This window comes from Arachis hypogaea, chromosome 9, assembly GCF_003086295.3.
Source record: "Arachis hypogaea cultivar Tifrunner chromosome 9, arahy.Tifrunner.gnm2.J5K5, whole genome shotgun sequence".
Lineage (NCBI taxonomy): Eukaryota > Viridiplantae > Streptophyta > Magnoliopsida > Fabales > Fabaceae > Arachis > Arachis hypogaea.
Window position 1 is genome coordinate 101,331,440 of NC_092044.1, and position 19,150 is coordinate 101,350,589.

A 19,150-nucleotide genomic window follows, 5' to 3' on the forward strand; every position below is an offset into this window, starting at 1 on the left:
TTTGGATGGAAGTTAATGAATCATACATCATTACATAGTACAACAATAACTCTAGTAGGTCAGAAGCAGAATGTGCTGCATATTTGAATTAATGCTCAAAGATGGCATTATTGTAATTTACAGAAAAATTTGATCTAGAAAGACTTTATTTAAAGAGAAGATGCAAAGTAATTAATTTAGCAAAGGGATTGACTTTCTCTGGAAATTAATTAATTAATTAATTAATCAATTTGTGAACCCTAATTGCTGATCTAACAAAGTAACAATATGCCCACATTTATAGTCAAATTAAGTTGGATCAGTTAATTAAACGTGTTTGGATATATTTTCATTCCAGATCTGAGAGCGAAGCAAAGCAAGAAGTGATGTGTCATGTGTGTGTCCTACTCACAAATAAATCACAACCCTTTTTTTTAATCAAAGAATAAACAAATAAATAATAATTAAAGAAAAAGTATTGTGCGAGGCCACAATAATCATTAAATGTGTAACGTTACTCTTTTCGAAATTGTTTGGAGCCAAACGGCCTTTAAACCTTGTCACATGTTCTCACCTCTTGTCTCTCTTTGAAATGTTGTGCCTCTCTCATTAATATAATCAACTAAGAAGCAACATTCTTCATCCTCTTCATTCTTCATCTTCTTCTTCTCTTACTCCGAGAGATCAGAGATGGGTTGTTTCATGGCATGTTTCGGTTTATCCAACAAAAGAAAGCGCAAAAAGGCTCTCTACAATGTTAATGCTGCAAACCAAGTAAGAAAATCACACCACAACCAACCCCATCTTCATGCTTTTTAGTTTTTTTTCATAATTTCATGCAGCATTTATCTTGTAAAGTTGTGAGAGCTTACGAGTTAGCTCGAGAGTTCGATAAATTTGAATACCCTTTTCACATTGTTAGCTAGATTGTTAGTTAGAAAGCTTGTGTGTTCTCTTTTATCTTGCAGAAATATGGAAGCTATGAAGCTCTTGCCATAAAAGAAAAAGCCATGATTCCATATTCTGATTTGAGGTTAGTCCTTATTATTATCACTTACTCTTTCTTGCATACACTAGATTGTTTATTTACTCATCAACGAATTCACTTATTATTTGTTAGAAAAAGAGACGAATGTAAGGAGCAGAATAATGTCAAAAGCAAGAAGAAGAAGAAGAAAGTTACATTTAATCTGAATGTTCAGATATATGAGCCTGATCCCACAGCTTATAAGGTACTAGATAACGAGGAAGAAGAACATGAAAACAGTGCTGCAGAACCAGCAAAGAAGAACTCGAATTCACCTTCCGTCTCCGGAGAAGGATCTGCATCCTTAACAGTGACATACCCTCCAAATTACAGATATTATAACTGCAGTGAAGATTTCGGCGAGGAAGAAGATGTAGACTACGAGGAATCTGACATCGATGACTATGAGGATGATGAAGAGTTTGATGATGGATATGATTGTGATGATGGTAGTAGTGACAAGAGTTTAGAGAATGATGAGGCTGAAGCATATGGTGAAAACAGCAGACAGAAGGAGTTGTCCGATTTGTCCAACTCTTCTGCGGCCGAATACAGGACAAGGAATCAGATGGCAATTGATGCAAGTGGAAGAGACAGAAGCACAAACATGCATTCTGTTCTGAGCCCTGTAGAGAATCTAACTCAGTGGAAAGCAATCAAAGCAAAAGTTCCATCAAGTAAGCACAGGAGGAAGGAGAACGTTCCAAGCATACCCTCGACCACCACTGAAGCTTGCTCGAATTTCTCACCTTGTTTCAGCATGAAATCAAGTGTCCTTCAGTCTAAACCTCGGTTGCCTCAAGTTGCAGTTGATGCTAGTCTCTCAAACTGGTTAATTTCCCCTAATTTCAATGTCTCTAAGACCACAATTCATTGTCAATGATGAGAACCATGGCAATGAAGAAAAAGCAAAAAACACTTGGTAAATATTAATTCAGTGAAAACCAATTTTAGAGGAGGAAGCATGGATTCTTTATTCTTCTGTGGGTTATTCATTCAGCAAACCATGTGCAAGTTGGGATGATTTCAGTTTATGTTATTTGTGTGTCTAATTCTTGGTCGTTTTGTTTTTGTTTGATGAATGGTGGTATGTTTGTGTAACAATGGAATTCTTTTCTTTGTTTGGTGGTGATGTCTACAAGTTTGAGCTATGTAATTTCATGTATGCTCAAATCTTATTTACAGTGATTACAGATATAGAATTGATTTTATGTATAATGGCTCCAAGATGTGCTTCATTATGAGAGAAAGTGTTTAATTGCTTCAATGTGATGGAGCTACAAATTGTTGTACCGCAGATCACAACTCCATTTAAAAATTTATCATTGGCCAATAGGTTGCAACATACACAAGGTGGGTTTTGAACCCCCAATACTTGCTTAGACGGGTGAGTGAGTTAACCAGTAACTACTCGACTAACCCAAGTTGGTTATATTTGAACCAATGATAACCTTTCTAGTTTTTCAACAAGATCCTTCTACATTACATTGATAACCTTAACAAGTTCTCATGCAGGAAATGGCACAAGCAAAACAAATAACCCTTTTCAGTAGCTTAACTGAGAATACTTGATTCAATAAATTTGTTTCACATAATGAGTAATTGTAAAAAGAAAAAGAAACATGTGCATATCTACCCTTTAACAAGAAGCATATTTCTTATGTAAGCTCTATAAGATTTACATACATGGAAGCTGTGCTACTCTCAGCACTGTCTGAATCATATTGCTTTCAGCAATTAGCAATATGTGCACTTTGATCTCTATGGAGAATTCACTGAAATGAATTGAATTCTCTTACATAAAAATGTTGCATAACTTGGTCTTGCTTTGATTTTTTACTATTGATTAGAAAAGTGAAAAGTGAAGGCTAGCCTAAGATTCAAAGGTGAATCTCGATGAATGTTGAAGAATCTAATCAATGGTAAAAACCAATACGCGATCGAGTCATGTGAGAATTTTATACAAGATATCCATTTCGAGGAATTCACACAACAGTCCAACAGTCCAATCGAAACGGATCCGTAGATTGGCAAACACAAGGAGTTGCTTATCTTGATTATGGGAGATGTCGTCCCAAGATCAAACGCTCAGACTCATCAATAGTTACTTCAAATTCAGGGTTAATCCATCATAAGTTTTAGGCAGCCTGAGATGATCTCTACATTATTGTACACATACAAGCGTCGTCGTCATCATCATCCTCTGACTCACTTACATCACTACAAACACAATTGAGAGACAATGTCAGACAATTTTGGATATATAACACATAAATGGTTGATTCTCTTATTCAACTTTAGCTTTGCTACATTGAAAGTATATTGGCAATACTATAAATGATTTACATGAATCCCAAGAACATTATTTTTTTTTGTCCCTATCAATTTTGTGCTTTGACACTTAGTAGACTTCTGTTTTTTTTTTTTTTTTTTTTTTTTTTTTTTACTGGAAGTAGACTTCTGGTTAAAGAAAAACAGAACAAATGAATGAGAACAACTTAAGTTAGATAGGTTCTATGTGACATCTTTTATAGTTTTATTTCCCCAAAAAGAACAATTCTAAAAGATTACTACTCCCTTTACTAATATCTTTTCACTTTCATATGGTTTTTACTTTTTATAAGAGCCACACATTTACAGCAATTTCTATTTCCATTTCAATATATAGATAAGAAATAAGAACAGATTCTTCTCATAATATTTGTTTTAAGAGTTCATCAAGCATCTAAGCCATATGAGAATAGATGAGAGGAATCGATGAGAATATAACCATTTTTCAGTTTCATACCTCTTCTGTCCATCTTGTGAGTTAATCAAGGAATGTGAAAAAGAATAGAGTGAAAGAGAAAGTAAAATGAATTCATGAAGGACAATATTGGTCTAAGAATATGATTAGAAATAGTAGGGATCTAAGGATCTTATAGGAATGACTGATACAAATACCATAAACGTTTGGTTATAAAGGGCAAACTACATTCACATTGCTCCATACAAAAATAAAGGTACACTAATATAGTTGGTAATAGAGGACTAAAGAATATCGAGCATTATCCCAGCAAGTGGAGTCAGCTATGATTTGATTTAAAATCTGACATGACATGATGCAACAGCCAGTTTGAATAAGGATAGCCAATACTGCTGAGAATGCAAATGCTGTTGTTAAAATATCAAGTAGGTTGATATTGATAAGGACGGAAAAAATAGGAAAACTAGGTAAAACTAAAATGTGAAATCACAGAGGTGATTTAAGTGGAAGAAAGACAAGACATTGTGTGTATAAAATAAGAAGAATATGCTGGTTAAAAGAACTTCTAAAGTCTTAAATGAAACTGATTATCACCTTTCAAATATTATAGAAAAGGAATATGTATTTCAAAATGAATGCTGGTTCTGATTGTTATAAATAAAGTTGAGGTAATTTAAAATGATAGATAAAATTAGTAGAAACACAACTTAACATTCTAACCACATCTAACTAGAGGAACTTAGCTCAGATGTAAGAGATAATGAACATGTGGATGATAGACAACAATAATGGAAGTTTCTGCAGACTTAACCACCTCACTATAAAACAGAAAGTGGCTTCTTCACGAGATATTCATTAATCATGATGGTAGCAATGGTGATGCACACTAAACAAAGGTGGTGTTGTGCTGTTGTCTTGAATGGTGAATATAATTAGTGGGTTAATTTTGGTATATTAATTTTTCAAAAATACTATTCGTACACTAAAATTAGCCACTAAAATCAATCACCAATGTATTTATGTATAAATACATGTGTGGTTTAATTTATTTTCAATATATATGTATTCCACCATGTATTTTATACTGATAGCTGACTTTGGTGGCTGATTTTAGTATACACTTAGCATAATCATCAATTTTTTTAGTGAGAATAATTTTGATAGTGCCACAACTCACGAGAATAGAATTGGAAATCAGTTAGACTGAAACATGAGAATTGATTCTTATTAGAATTGAAATTTGCATTAATTCATAGTTCTTACTACCAAAGTATGAAAAAGAATTCTAACTCTTGAGTGAATTGAAATCACAAGGTTTCCAAACCCGCTCTTAGCACTTCCCAGAAATCCAGATTTAAGCACTTTGAACAAACACTAAGAAAAGCAAAACCATTCCAAGGGTAGTACTATGTTCCTTCCTATAAATATTATTCAATACAAAGTGAACTCAACCACCAAACGCAATTAAAGCTTTCAGTTATAGCAGTCAACAAAAAAGGAAAGTAGTTATGAAAAGAGGAAAATCCCCCAATCAAAATGAACATAATAAATCAAACTAGACTAATAGAACAACAAAATTCAAAGTTCCAATACCACAGAGGTTTTGTTTTGTTACCTTGGCTCGTATTCCAACACCTCAAAAAGCTTCTTTCCATTCTTGTCATTCCACTGCACTCTCCTCCTACTACGTGTTCTATTATCTGATTTGCGTGACATTCCACCTCTCCGAGGTGGCAACAAGGACTTAGAGACACTATCATCTTCTCCATTAACACGCCCTTCTTCTTCCTCTTCGTCTTCTTCTTCCTCCTCCTCTTCAACTCTTACACCATCCAAAGAAGCCACAGAAGTTGGCTTTTTCTTCACAAAACCACCATGTCCGTTAGCTTCCTTAGTGGATCCGCTATCCATCAACAACACCACAAAACAACACTTTTCTCTGGTTATTCTCTCTGGTCCGTTTGGTGAAACAGACCAAAGAAGAACACAAATTACCCAATTTTTTTTAAAATAAAAATCAATCAGTCAATCCGAATTTCAAAAAAAAAATTGGATTTTGAAAGGAATCCATTTGACCGATACGCTCAAAATCATAATCCAGCTTCTGAATCTGACCAAAACAAACGAGGTCAACGCTGAGGACAAAAAAAATTCGAAAACACAGAGGAAGCGTAACCAAGATTGAAGGAGGAGCCAGCTATAAATAATGCAAGAGAAGCGTTAGAATCTTATCAGCCGTGATAGAAAAGAAATTAACTTTAATGGAGGGAAAAAATCTTATGGCCGCACAATCGGAATTGATGACAGTGATGAGGCGCAGATCAAAGGATGCGAATAGGGAAGAGAGCAGAGAAGAGAAAGAGGAAGACAAAGGGGTTAAAAGGAGAGAACCATAAAGACGCGGTTAAGAGGTAGAGAAAGTGAGAAACTATAATAACAGATCACACAAGCAACTCGCAAGTCGCAACAAAACTATGTAACTGTCTCTGCTTTCTAAGCAAAGACAGAAGCTTATTCGGTGATTATGGTTTTATGGTTTTGGTGATTACAGTAGTTATGCTTAAATTGCTTTAACCAAGATGCAAACTTTATCTTATCTTTAGGAATTCATTAGGAAAGTGAGAATGTGAGATCTAGTGGTCAAACTTTTATTTCTAATTTATTAATTTATCATTTTTGTATTTGGATAAAATATTTTTAAATTTAAAAAATTTTTGTCATTTAATTTCTTTAATTTAAATATTTAGAATTAAATCTTTTTATTTGACTATATTCAAGTAAATTAAGTAGCTCAATGATAGAATAGTATGAGTAAATATCAAATTTGTTGTCAAATAATTTTAAATCAAACACCTTTATTTCCAACAAATTTTTAATTTCTATAATTTTTAAAAATTATTTTATCTGCCTAATTAGTTTTCATGTTGTTTGTAGATGGACTGACTTATTTTATAGTGATATATTTTAAAATTTAATTGTCTTATAATAAAATTTTTTAGGATTTATTTGTCTAATATGTATATTAAAATTTTGAATAAAAACAACAAAGGATAATTTGTCAAACGAGAATAATTTTTGAGACTAAATTAAGTTTCTATATGATATGTTTGGCATAAAATACGCAAGATTGAGTTATGTCTTAGTATTCTATTTGGTTAAAATAAATATGGATATGAAATGAGAATATTTACCAAAATATCCTTAGTTATTAAATAAAATGTTACTAAAATTTCAATCTCCATTTCAAAAAATTCTTATCCATTGTATCCCTATTTTTTGGAGGTACGAAAGAGATTGAAATTTTGTGTTCTGAAACTCAAATTTTAGTTCCAGGCTACTAAACACAATATTAAGTCCCAGTCTCTCAATTCTAGTTTCAGTCTCTGAAAACAAACATTACCTTGGCCTTGAGAGAATAAACTTTGTCGGAATTAATATCACGACCAAAATGAGCCATGACTGGCACTCGGAGAAATTGTTCCCTAGCAAGCGTAACAAATTTAAATATAACTTAAATAAAAAAGTTATAAATATTTTTAATAAATTTACAAATACTAGAACAAATAGTTACACATTATTTTTAACAAAATACAAAATAGATTAATATAGTTGGATCTTTCCTGTGATATATGGAGCATGTAACATGTAGAAATTCAACAAATAACGGGCACCCATTGTAGATCATTACTCTTGAATAGAATGTCTCACATATTCAAGTATTTGTTCCTAAAAAATATTTTTTCTAAAAATTGTAAAACCCTATAAATTAATAAATAATTAACTAATAAATTAATTATGAGCTAAAGAAATTAAAAAAATTAAATTTTATAATTTAAAGAAGTAAAAATATTTAAAATACGAATTAAAACACTAATTTAAAGATTTTGACTCAAAATTGAGCCAATGGTCTAAACTGTTTAAACTGTGCCTAAGGAGACCCAAGCCCACTCATAAGGCTTGCAATCAGCCTCCTTCTTTCTTCATTTGCCATTCACGCTGAAGGGAAGGAGATGTGAATCAAAACCTAAACCCTTATTCACTTTCAATTTCAATCTTCCATAACTTTTGGTGGACGAAATTGTGATCCATATTCTTTTGTACTTGTATGAAATCATTATTATGGCACCAGTTGAATTCACAACTCCGTTCAACTAACCAGCAAGTGTACTGGGTCGTCCAAGTAATAAACCTTACGTGAGTAAGGGTCGATCCCACAGAGATTGTTGGTATGAAGCAAGCTATGGTCACCTTGTAAATCTCAGTTAGGCAGATTAAATTGGTTTATGGGTTTTCGAAAATTAATAATAATTGGAAAATAAAAAGGGATAGAAATACTTATGTAACTCAATAGTGAGAATTTCAGATAGGTGTATGGAGATGCTGTGCTCCTCTTGAAACTCTACTTCACTACTCACTCTTCCTTCAATCCTTCTTACTCCTTTCCATGGCAAGCTGTATGTAGGGGCATCACCATCATCGGTGGCTACTTTCAATCCTCTCGGGAAAATGATCCTATGCGCTGTCACTGCACGGCTAATCGTCTGGAGGCATCACCCATGGTTGATGGCTACATCCCGTCCTCTCAGTGAAAACGTTCCTATGCTCTGTCACAGCACGGCTAATCATCTGTCGGTTCTCAATCAGGTTGGAATAGAATCCATTGATTCTTTTGCGTTTGTCACTAACGCCCAGCCTTCAGGAGTTTGAAGCTCGTCACAGTCATTCAATACCGGAATCCTACTCGGAATACTACAGACAAGGTTAGACTTTCCGGATTCCCAGGATCCTACTCGGAATACCACAGACAAGGTTAGACTTTTCGGATCCTCATGAATGCCGCCATCTATCTAGCTTATACCACGAAGATTCTGTTGGGGAATCTAAGAGATATGCGCCCGGCCTAAGGTAGAACGGAAGTGGTTGTCAGTCACGTGCGTTCATAGGTGAGAATGATGATGAGTGTCACGGATCATCACATTCATCAAGTGTTGTGCAACGTATATCTTGGAATAAGAATAAGAGAGAATTGAATAAAAAGTAATAGTAATTGTATTGAAACTTGAGGTACAGCAGAGCTCCACACCCTTAATCTATGGTGTGCAGAAACTCCACTGTTGAAAACACATAAGTGAAAGGTTCAGGCATGGCCGAATGGCCAGCCCCCTTGAGTGATCAAGAGACCGAATAATCAAAGGCTAAACAGTCAAGAGATTAAACTATCAAAAGATGTCTAATACAATAGTAACTTATCCTATTTATACTAGACTAGCTACTAGGGTTTACATGAGTAAGTAATTGATGCTTAAATCCACTTCCGGGGCCCACTTGGTGTATGTTTGGGCTGAGCTTGATCTATCCACGAGCTGAGGCTTTTCTTGGAGTTGAACTCCAAGTTATGACGTGTTTTGGGCGTTCAACTCCGGATCATGACGTTTTTCTGGCGTTTAACTCCAGACAGCAGCATGTACTTGGCGTTCAACGCCAAGTTACGTCGTCAATTTTCGAATAAAGTGTGGACTATTAAGGACTAATTCACCTCTGTTGACATCTATCACAGCTCCTGCTGTGGCTAGGAAAGGTCTTCCAAGGATGATGCAATCATCCTCTTCCATCCTAGTGTCTAAGATTATGAAATCAGCAGGGATATAAAGGCCTTCAACCTTTACTAGCACGTCCTCTACTAACCCATAAGCTTGTTTGAATGACTTGTCTGCCAATTGCAATGATAACAAGGCAGGTTGTACCTCAATGATCCCCAGCTTCTCCATCACAGAGAGTGGCATAAGATTTATCCCTGACCCTAGATCACACAGAGCTTTTGCAAAGGTCATGGTGCCTATGGTACAAGGGATTAAGAACTTGCCAGGATCTTGTTTCTTTTGAGGTAGAGTTTTCTGAATCCAAGTATCTAGTTCACTAATGAGCAAGGGGGGTTCACTTTCCCAAGTCTCATTACCAAACAACTTGGTATTCAGCTTCATGATAGCTCCTAAATATTGAGCAATTTGCTCTCCAGTTACATCTTCATCCTCTTCAGAGGAAGAATAGTCTTCAGAGCTCATGAATGGCAGAAGGAGATTTAATGGAATCTCTATGGTCTCTATATGAGCCTCAGATTCCTTTGGATCCTTAATAGGAAATTCCTTCTTGCTTGAGAGACGTCCCAGGAGGTCTTCCTCACTAGGATTTTCGTCCTCCTCCTCCCTTGTGCATTCGGCCACATTGATCACATCAATGGCCTTGCACTCTCCTTTTGGATTCTCTTCTGTATTGCTTGGGAGAATACTGGGAGGAGTTTCAATAACTTTCTTACTCAGCTGGCCCACTTGTGCCTCCAGATTTCTGATGGAGGATCTTGTTTCATTCATGAAACTGAAAGTGGCCTTTGATAGATCAGAGACTAGATTGGCTAGATTAGAAGTGTTTTGTTCAGAATTCTCTGTCTGTTGCTGAGAAGATGATGGATATGGCTTGCTATTGCTCAGCCTATTGCGTCCACCATTGTTAAAGCCTTGTTGAGGTTTTTGTTGATTCTTCCATGAGAAATTTGGATGATTTCTCCATGATGAGTTATAGGTGTTTCCATAAGGTTCACCCATGTAATTAACCTCTGCCATGGCAGGGTTCTCAGGATCATAAGCTTCTTCAGAAGCTGCCTCTCTAGTACTGTTGGATGCATGTTGCATTCCATTCAGATTTTGAGAGATCATGTTAACCTGTTGAGTCAACACTTTGTTCTGAGCCAATGTGGCATTCAGAGCATCAATTTCAAGAACTCCTTTCTTCTGAGGTATCCCATTATTCACAGAATTCCTCTCAGAAGTGTACATGAATTGGTTGTTTGCAACCATATCAATGAGTTCTTGAGCCTCTTCAGGCGTTTTCTTTAGGTGAATAGATCCACCTGCAGAATGGTCCAATGACATTTTCGAAAATTCAGATAGACCATAACAGAATATATCTAATATGGTCCATTCTGAAAATATGTCAGATGGACATCTTTTGGTTAGCTGCTTGTATCTTTCCCAAGCTTCATAGAGGGATTCACCATCTTTTTGTTTGAAGGTTTGAACATCCACTCTCAGCTTGCTCAGCTTTTGAGGAGGAAAGAATTTATCCAAGAAGGCAGTGACCAGCTTATCCCAGGAGTCCAGGCTATCCTTAGGTTGTGAATCCAACCATATTCTAGCTCTGTCTCTTACAGCAAAAGGGAAAAGCATGAGTCTGTAGACTTCAGGATCAACTCCATTCGTCTTTATAGTCTCACAGATCTGCAAGAACTCAGTTAAAAACTGATAAGGATCTTCAGATGGAAGTCCATAAAACTTGCAGTTTTGTTGCATTAAGGCAACTAGCTGAGGTTTCAGCTCAAAGTTATTGGCTCCAATGGCAGGAATGGAGATGCTTCTTCCATCAAATTTGGATGTTGGCTTTGTGAAGTCACCAAGCATTCTCCTTGCATTATTATTATTTTCGGCTGCCATCTCCTTCTCTTGTTCGAAAATTTCTGAAAGGTTACCTTTAGAATAATTTAATTTAGCTTCTCTTAATTTCCTCTTCAGAGTCCTTTCAGGTTCTGGATCAATTTCAACAAGAGTGCCTTTTTCCCTGTTCTTGCTGATATGAAAGAGAAGAAAACAAGAAAAGAAAGAGGAATCCTATATGTCACAGTATAGAGATTCCCTTATGTTAGTAGAAGAAGAAAGGGGAGAAGAATCCAAACACAAGGGATATAATGAGTTCGGATTTTTAGATGAAGAGAGGTGAAGAGAAGTGTTAGTAATTAATTAATTAAATAGAAGAAGGAAAGAGAGGGGAAATTTCGAAAATAATTTGAAAAAAGAAAGGGTTAGTAATTTCGAAAATTAAAAATACAATATAATTAAAATTAAAACATGAAACAATTAGTTAATTAAAAAGAATTTTTGAAAAAGAGAGAGGTATTTTCGAAAATTGAAGAGGGAAAGGTAGTTAGGTGGTTTTGAAAAAGATAAGAAACAAACAACAAAAGTTAGTTAGTTGATTGAAAAAGATTTGAAATCGAATTTTGAAAAAGATAAGAAGATAAGAAGTTAGATAAGATATTTTGAAATCAAATTTTGAAAAAGATAAAATTTTTGAAAAAGATAAGATAAAAGATAAAATAAAAGTTTTAAGAAAAAGATATTTTGAAAAAGATTTAATTTTTAAAATGACTTAACTAACAAGAAACTACAAGATAAGATTCTAGAATTTAAAGATTGAACATTTCTTAACAAGAAAGTAACAAACTTCAAATTTTTGAACCAATCACATTAATTGTTAGCTAATTTTCGAAAATTAGATACAAAAGCTAAGAAAAAGATTTTTGAAAAATAATTTTTAAAATTTTCGAAAATAATAAAAAAATGAAAAAGATATGATTTTTGAAAAAGATAAGATTTTTAAAATTGAAATTTTGACTTGACTTGTAAGAAATAACTAATTTTAAAAAATTTTTGACCAAGTCAACCCAAAATTTCGAAAATTTGGAGGGAAATAAGGAAAAGATATTTTTTTTATTTTTGAAATTTTTAAAGATGAGAGAGAAAAACACAAACATGACCCAAAACATGAAAATTTTGGATCAAAACACAAGATGCATGCAAGAACACTATGAATGTCAAGATGAACACCAAGAACACTTTGAAGATCATGATGAACATCAAGAACATAATTTTGAAAAATTTTTTATGCAAGGAAAACATGCAAGACACCAAACTTAGAAATCTTTAATGCATGGACTCTAACAAACAAAAAATGCATATGAAAAACAACAAACAACATAAAACAAGAAATCCTCAAGATCAAACAAGAAGACTTGTCAAGAACAACTTGAAGATCATGAAGAACACTATGAATGCATGAGATTTTCGAAAAAATATTGCAAGAAAAATTTTAAAAGCATGCAATTGACACCAAACTTAAAAATTGACACAAGACTCAAACAAGAAACACAAAATATTTTTGATTTTTATGATTTTCTAATTTTTTTTGTATTTTTATTTAATTTTTTTCGAAAAACATTTTTGGAAAGAAAAAAAACGAAAAAGAAAAGAAAAATTTTTGAAAGAGTTTTTGAAAAGAAAATTACCTAATCTGAGCAACAAGATAAACCGTCAGTTGTCCATACTCGAACAATCCCCGGCAGCGGCGCCAAAAACTTGGTGGACGAAATTGTGATCACATTGTTATTCCATTTTGCAAAATTCATTGCTTTTCATTCCCCGGCAACGGCGCCAAAAACTTGGTGGACGAAATTGTGATCCATATTCTTTTGTACTTGTATGAAATCATTATTATGGCACCAGTTGAATTCACAACTCTGTTCAACTAACCAGCAAATGTACTGGGTCGTCCAAGTAATAAACCTTACGTGAGTAAGGGTCGATCCCACAGAGATTGTTGGTATGAAGCAAGCTATGGTCACCTTGTAAATCTCAGTTAGGCAGATTAAATTGGTTTATGGGTTTTCAAAAATTAATAATAATTGGAAAATAAAAAGGGATAGAAATACTTATGTAACTCAATAGTGAGAATTTCAGATAGGTGTATGGAGATGCTGTGCTCCTCTTGAAACTCTACTTCACTACTCACTCTTCCTTCAATCCTTCTTACTCCTTTCCATGGCAAGCTGTATGTAGGGCATCACCATCATCGGTGGCTACTTTCAATCCTCTCGGGAAAATGATCCTATGCGCTGTCACTGCACGGCTAATCTTCTGGAGGCATCACCCATGGTTGATGGCTACATCCCGTCCTCTCAGTGAAAACGTTCCTATGCTCTGTCACAGCACGGCTAATCATCTGTCGGTTCTCAATCAGGTTGGAATAGAATCCATTGATTCTTTTGCGTTTGTCACTAACGCCTAGCCTTCAGGAGTTTGAAGCTCGTCACAGTCATTCAATACCGGAATCCTACTCGGAATACTACAGACAAGGTTAGACTTTCCGGATTCCCAGGATCCTACTCGGAATACCACAGACAAGGTTAGACTTTCCGGATCCTCATGAATGCCGCCATCTATCTAGCTTATACCACGAAGATTCTGTTGGGGAATCTAAGAGATATGCGCCCGGCCTAAGGTAGAACGGAAGTGGTTGTCAGTCACGTGCGTTCATAGGTGAGAATGATGATGAGTGTCACGGATCATCACATTCATCAAGTGTTGTGCAACGTATATCTTGGAATAAGAATAAGAGAGAATTGAATAAAAAGTAATAGTAATTGTATTGAAACTTGAGGTACAGCAGAGCTCCACACCCTTAATCTATGGTGTGCAGAAACTCCACTGTTGAAAACACATAAGTGAAAGGTTCAGGCATGGCCGAATGGCCAGCCCCCTTGAGTGATCAAGAGACCGAATAATCAAAGGCTAAACAGTCAAGAGATTAAACTGTCAAAAGATGTCTAATACAATAGTAACTTATCCTATTTATACTAGACTAGCTACTAGGGTTTACATGAGTAAGTAATTGATGCTTAAATCCACTTCCGGGGCCCACTTGGTGTATGTTTGGGCTGAGCTTGATCTATCCACGAGCTGAGACTTTTCTTGGAGTTGAACTCCAAGTTATGACGTGTTTTGGGCGTTCAACTCCATGACGTTTTTCTGGCGTTTAACTCCAGACAGCAGCATGTACTTGGCGTTCAACGCCAAGTTACGTCGTCAATTTCCGAATAAAGTGTGAACTATTATATATTGCTGGAAAGCTCTGGATGTCTAATTTCCAACGCCGTTGAGAGCGCGCCATTTGGAGTTCTGTAGCTCCAGAAAATCCATTTCGAGTGCAGGGAGAGCAGATTCCAACAGCATCAGCAGTCCTTTTGTCAGCCTTTTTCAGAGTTTTGCTCAAGTCCCTCAATTTCAGCCAGAATTTACCTGAAATCATAGAAAAACACACAGACTCATAGTAAAGTCCAGAAATGTGAATTTAACATAAAAACTAATGAAAATATCCCTAAAAGTAGCTCAAACTTACTAAAAACTACCTAAAAACAATGCCAAAAAGCGTATAAATTATCCGCTCATCAACTTTCAATCCAGAGTTTCGATCGCCGCATCGTTTACGGCCATGTGATCGTTTTGCTGAACTCTACAAATTCATCTAAACAAAGTGGTAAGAAACTTGAAATTTCTCACCAAACCCTTACTTCTCTTTAATATCGCGTTTTGGTTTTGGGATATTGAGAAATTTTGTAATTTTGATAGTTTAGGGGTATTCTAGTGCGAGATATAGCTGGGTTTCATTTAAGTGCTCAATGGGTAAAGGTGAGGAACTATTATCCCCTTTGAATTCTTCAATTTATGAAGTTTAGAAATTAAAATTTGTGGTTGTGTATGAAATTTTATGCAATTAGATTGAATCTATGTAAATTAAAGTCAAATTGGTGAAGTAGTGTGCACAAAACTAAACTCTGATGGCTATATACTTGTTGAGTTGGCTTAAAAGCTTGTGTGAAAAAGAGATTTTTGGTGGCGTTTGAACTTGGGGAGAAATTAGCTAAGATATGATTTCGGTTTCTTGTAATATATAATATTTTGTGAATCTTTGGCTAGTTGCCTTAGGATATGTTTGAATGATGTGAATTGGTTGGTTTGATTGATTATATATGGTATGTGCATGCAATATGGATTATTGATGTTTATTGCTGAAATTGGTGGAAATTATGAGTGAAATTTGTTGAATAGATTGAAGAATCTAGGTGTTGATATATTTGTTGAGGGATTGAGAAGTATGTGATAATGGCTAGGAGTAATTGGTATTGATTTGGTTGTGGTTTAATCGGTTATGAATTGAGAATTTTGGAAAACTAGAGGATTTGTAAGTTTTGGTAAAAACCGATTTTTGACCAACTTCAGCGGACCATAACTTGGCTTCCGGACATCCAAATCTTGTGAAACTTATTTTGAATAAAAATTGGGTCCATGAAGTTTATAACGTTTAAAGAACGAACTAAAAATGATTGTTAACGAAAAAGTTATGTGTGTTTGAAGTTTAAGATTAAAACATTGAGTTCTGCAAAAGTTGCAGGAAATTGAGGTCATGCATACGCATGAGGGGATTATAGACTGGAAAGAGCTTTGCACAAGTGTTGTGTGAATACCATGTGTATGCACAAAAGCAAGGACATGCGTACACACGACTTGCATTTTTAGAATCAAATGTTTTTCATGCGCGTACCATGTGTACGCACAGAAGGGGACTCGCGCGTATGCACGAGGAATGTGTATCCACGAATGTCCTGTTTTGCTAAAAATATTTATTTTAACTGTTTTTGCCTATCCACTCTACTCTTTCACCTTTGTAACCCTTGTATATTATTTGATAGCTAGTGTTAGGCTTCGGAAGAAGAGCAAACCTATTAAGGGAGTTAGCTCGACATTGAGGAAGAATTGTGAAGTGAATAATTGAATTGACGATGCATGGATAATGTTGTATGAGATATGAATAAGAGAAATGATGATATTGATGAATTGTGATTAAAAGATCCATCTGGCATATGCATTATATTATCCGAGACACGAGTTTTTCTGGGAAGATGCAGTGGCTTGCCCCCACTTACTCCAAGTTGAAATTTGATATTCTGTTGATCCTCTGTCACAAGATTTGACTAGACACTTTAACTCTCTAGATTCTCCCAGTGATATGACAAATGAATGATTATATATATATATATATATACACTCTTGGGGATGCTTGCACGCAGTGACTATCCAGGGTTCGCTATCAGACATGTCGGGTTTGGCTGTATAATCGATAGATGATATCATCGGCCATAGGATAGATATGCATCATATGCACTTGTATGTATTGTTTGAGTATGCATTTGTTTGGCTTGCCTCTTTAGTTAACTATAATTAACTGCTATCTGATCTATTTGCTGTATCTGCTTCCCATATTTGTATTTTTCCTGTCTATTTTGCTTGTGTTTGTTTCTGAGAGATCCCTCATGCGGGTAGAGGAGACGTTGAGGGTTGTTCCACTTAGTGACTTGAAGGTTTGCAAGAACGAAAAATGAAGAGTTAGACTAGAATCCTTAGATATAGTCACCATATTTCTGGTTTAGTGAGAACTCTAGGATTTCATATATGTGTGTGTGTGTGTGTGTGTGTGTGTATTTTGCTTTTAGAGGTCGTAATACCTCATCACTTCTGATTTACAAACTTAAGCGTAAAGCTTTGAGTGGTAGGGTGTTACAAAAACAGAGTGCATTCTGCATCTCAGTGACTAGATAATACATCTATAATCCACATGAGACTATATAAACATTATTATCAAAGTAATTTTAATTAGAAACTAGTAGTTGATACTAATAAGTGAATCAATAAGGGAGTTCTCAGTACATAAATAAAATCAAATAGTCCACATTGGGCAACTCCACCTCTAAGGGTAGCCCTTTCTTGTCGTGTGTTAATACAAAATAACAGATCCAGCGTGTGGCCTACAGGGCTAGCAATGCTCATAGTAGATGAGGTATGAGTTAGATGCATCTAAGTTAATGTCATGACCGATGTTAACTACGATTTTCTAATACAAGTCTCCCAAACAAATTCAAACATATAATTTCAAATACAACCAATCTTTGATCTTTCAAATATATAAGGTATCAAATCAAATCAAATCAAATAATACTTTCTCATAAAAAATTCTTTTCAATCATAAGAAATGTCAACTATATTTTACAAATTTAAAGTGTATAAGTGAGTATCAATAATACTTCAATGTTTCAAAAACACATTCAAATAAAATCAAATATTCTAAAATAATGCAAAACTTTATCAAACATGTATATAATCTCGTGTAAAGTTTTTAAAGTGTAAGCTAAACATAGATAAATTATTTAACTCTAATAAATTTATTATTTTAATCAAACTGAAATTATTCAACTATAATTTCATAAATATATTTAAAATCTCGTAATAGCATAAACCAAAAGTAATTATAAACGTAAAATCTACTCACAACTTGGTCCCAAGAGGCCGAAGAGACCAGGCCCAAAGTGCCAAAGTAAAAAGTGAGGAAGGTTGAAGTAGAACGGAACAAAAGAGCACAGAATTTGAACCGAGACAGTGGCAACAATTTCAATTTTCATGACAGCGACACTGGCCACAACAACAGGTAAAAGTTATGGATAGAATCAGACAGAAGGCAGCAAGACAAAAGTGGTACAGGAGTTCCAAAATAGAGCAAAGGCTGAATCCAAATTAGAATGGAACTAGTGCAAGTTTAAAAATAGAAGAAAAATGCAAGAAAAATGTTTGGCAAAGCAAGAGAGAAGAAGGATCTAAACCAGAAACAAGGCAGTGATGCTGGCTGAAATTTTTTGGCGACTCCAATGGCAATACCATGGTGGAAAAGGCTCTGATACACTGTGCAAACTAGAAGTAGAGGAAGAATTGGGCAAACCTCTCCAGACCTCCAACAGCAGCGCCAGCAAGGAATGGCTCCAACAGCTCAACGATAGCCTCCTTCCACAATAACGGTAGTAGCAACTACAAGACCCACCATCGTTGCCTCCTCTTTTCCTGGTAACGAGCTTGTTGCATTCTCCTTTCCCTTTCTTGAAGTCTCTCTTTCTTCGGGCTCTTCAGCGGTAGTGGTGACACGACGGTGATAAGTTGGTAGTGACAGAGCACCTTCTCCCTCTTCTCCATCGTCGTCTCCTTCTCGGTCTATCTCTCTCTCTCTCTCTCTCTCTCTCTCTCTCCAAACTCTTTCTCCTCATTCTTGTCTGCAGCTGTAACATTGACGGTAATGACGGTAGTGCTCCTCGCCATCGCCATCTTCTTCTTCCCCCTTTTTTCTTCTTCTTCCTTTGTAGCTTTCTCTCTCCCTTTCTACCTCTGATCCTTTCTTCTTTTATTTGAATGTGCGTGTATGTGTGTGTGAGAGAGTGAAGGGTGAGGTGAGTGTTAATAAAAGAAAAAGTACAGGAAAACAATGTATATAGTGAACAACGTGAACAACAGTTTTAAAAAAGAAGGTAAAATTAAAATTAAAATCCATATTCTTAATTAATTAAATAATTATTATCAGATTTTAAAATTTTAAAAAATTAGAATTAGCACCTAAACACATTCACACTACGTATGGTTACTCCCATTCCCACCATAACCACAATTCTGATGTCCGCGCCAGTCCCTCTCAGGTTGACGACCATATCCCACCATTGTCATCGGAGACAACCGTTTAGACTCAGAAGAACACCCCGCACCCTTACTGCCGCACCAGCTTCTCTTCCAACCCATTTTAGTGCTGCCGTTTTGCACCCTACCACCCCCTTACTGGCGTCGATCTCTCCCGTAACGGTCATCATCATTGTTGTAAAGCTCTTAACACCGCCGCCCCCCTTACTACTACACCAGCTTCTCTTC

General features: G+C 35.5%; 2 protein-coding genes across 3 annotated transcripts; one reads left to right on the forward strand and one right to left on the reverse strand.

Annotated features, from left to right (window-relative positions):
• The first annotated feature begins 525 nt into the window (after nt 1-525).
• LOC112711335 (uncharacterized) lies at nt 526-2,290 on the forward strand. The gene is made up of 3 exons (XM_025763965.3): nt 526-753; nt 948-1,012; nt 1,100-2,290. Exons 1-3 carry the CDS (start codon nt 670-672, stop codon nt 1,887-1,889), a joined length of 939 nt encoding a protein of 312 aa, XP_025619750.1. The 5' UTR covers nt 526-669; the 3' UTR covers nt 1,890-2,290.
• A 266-nt stretch (nt 2,291-2,556) lies between these two features.
• On the reverse strand, nt 2,557-6,378 carry LOC112711336 (uncharacterized). Of its 2 annotated transcripts, XM_072203316.1 has the most exons (3): nt 6,042-6,314; nt 5,368-5,949; nt 2,557-3,226 (listed from the first exon to the last, which is right to left on the reverse strand). In XM_072203316.1, the coding sequence occupies exons 2-3, from the start codon at nt 5,661-5,663 to the stop codon at nt 3,166-3,168; spliced, it is 357 nt and encodes a 118-aa protein (XP_072059417.1). In that variant the 5' UTR covers nt 5,664-5,949; nt 6,042-6,314; the 3' UTR covers nt 2,557-3,165. The 2 variants fall into 2 exon arrangements, with proteins under 2 accessions (XP_072059417.1, XP_025619751.1); XM_025763966.2 differs by having other exon boundaries at nt 5,368-6,378.
• Nucleotides 6,379-19,150: the final 12,772 nt, after the last annotated feature.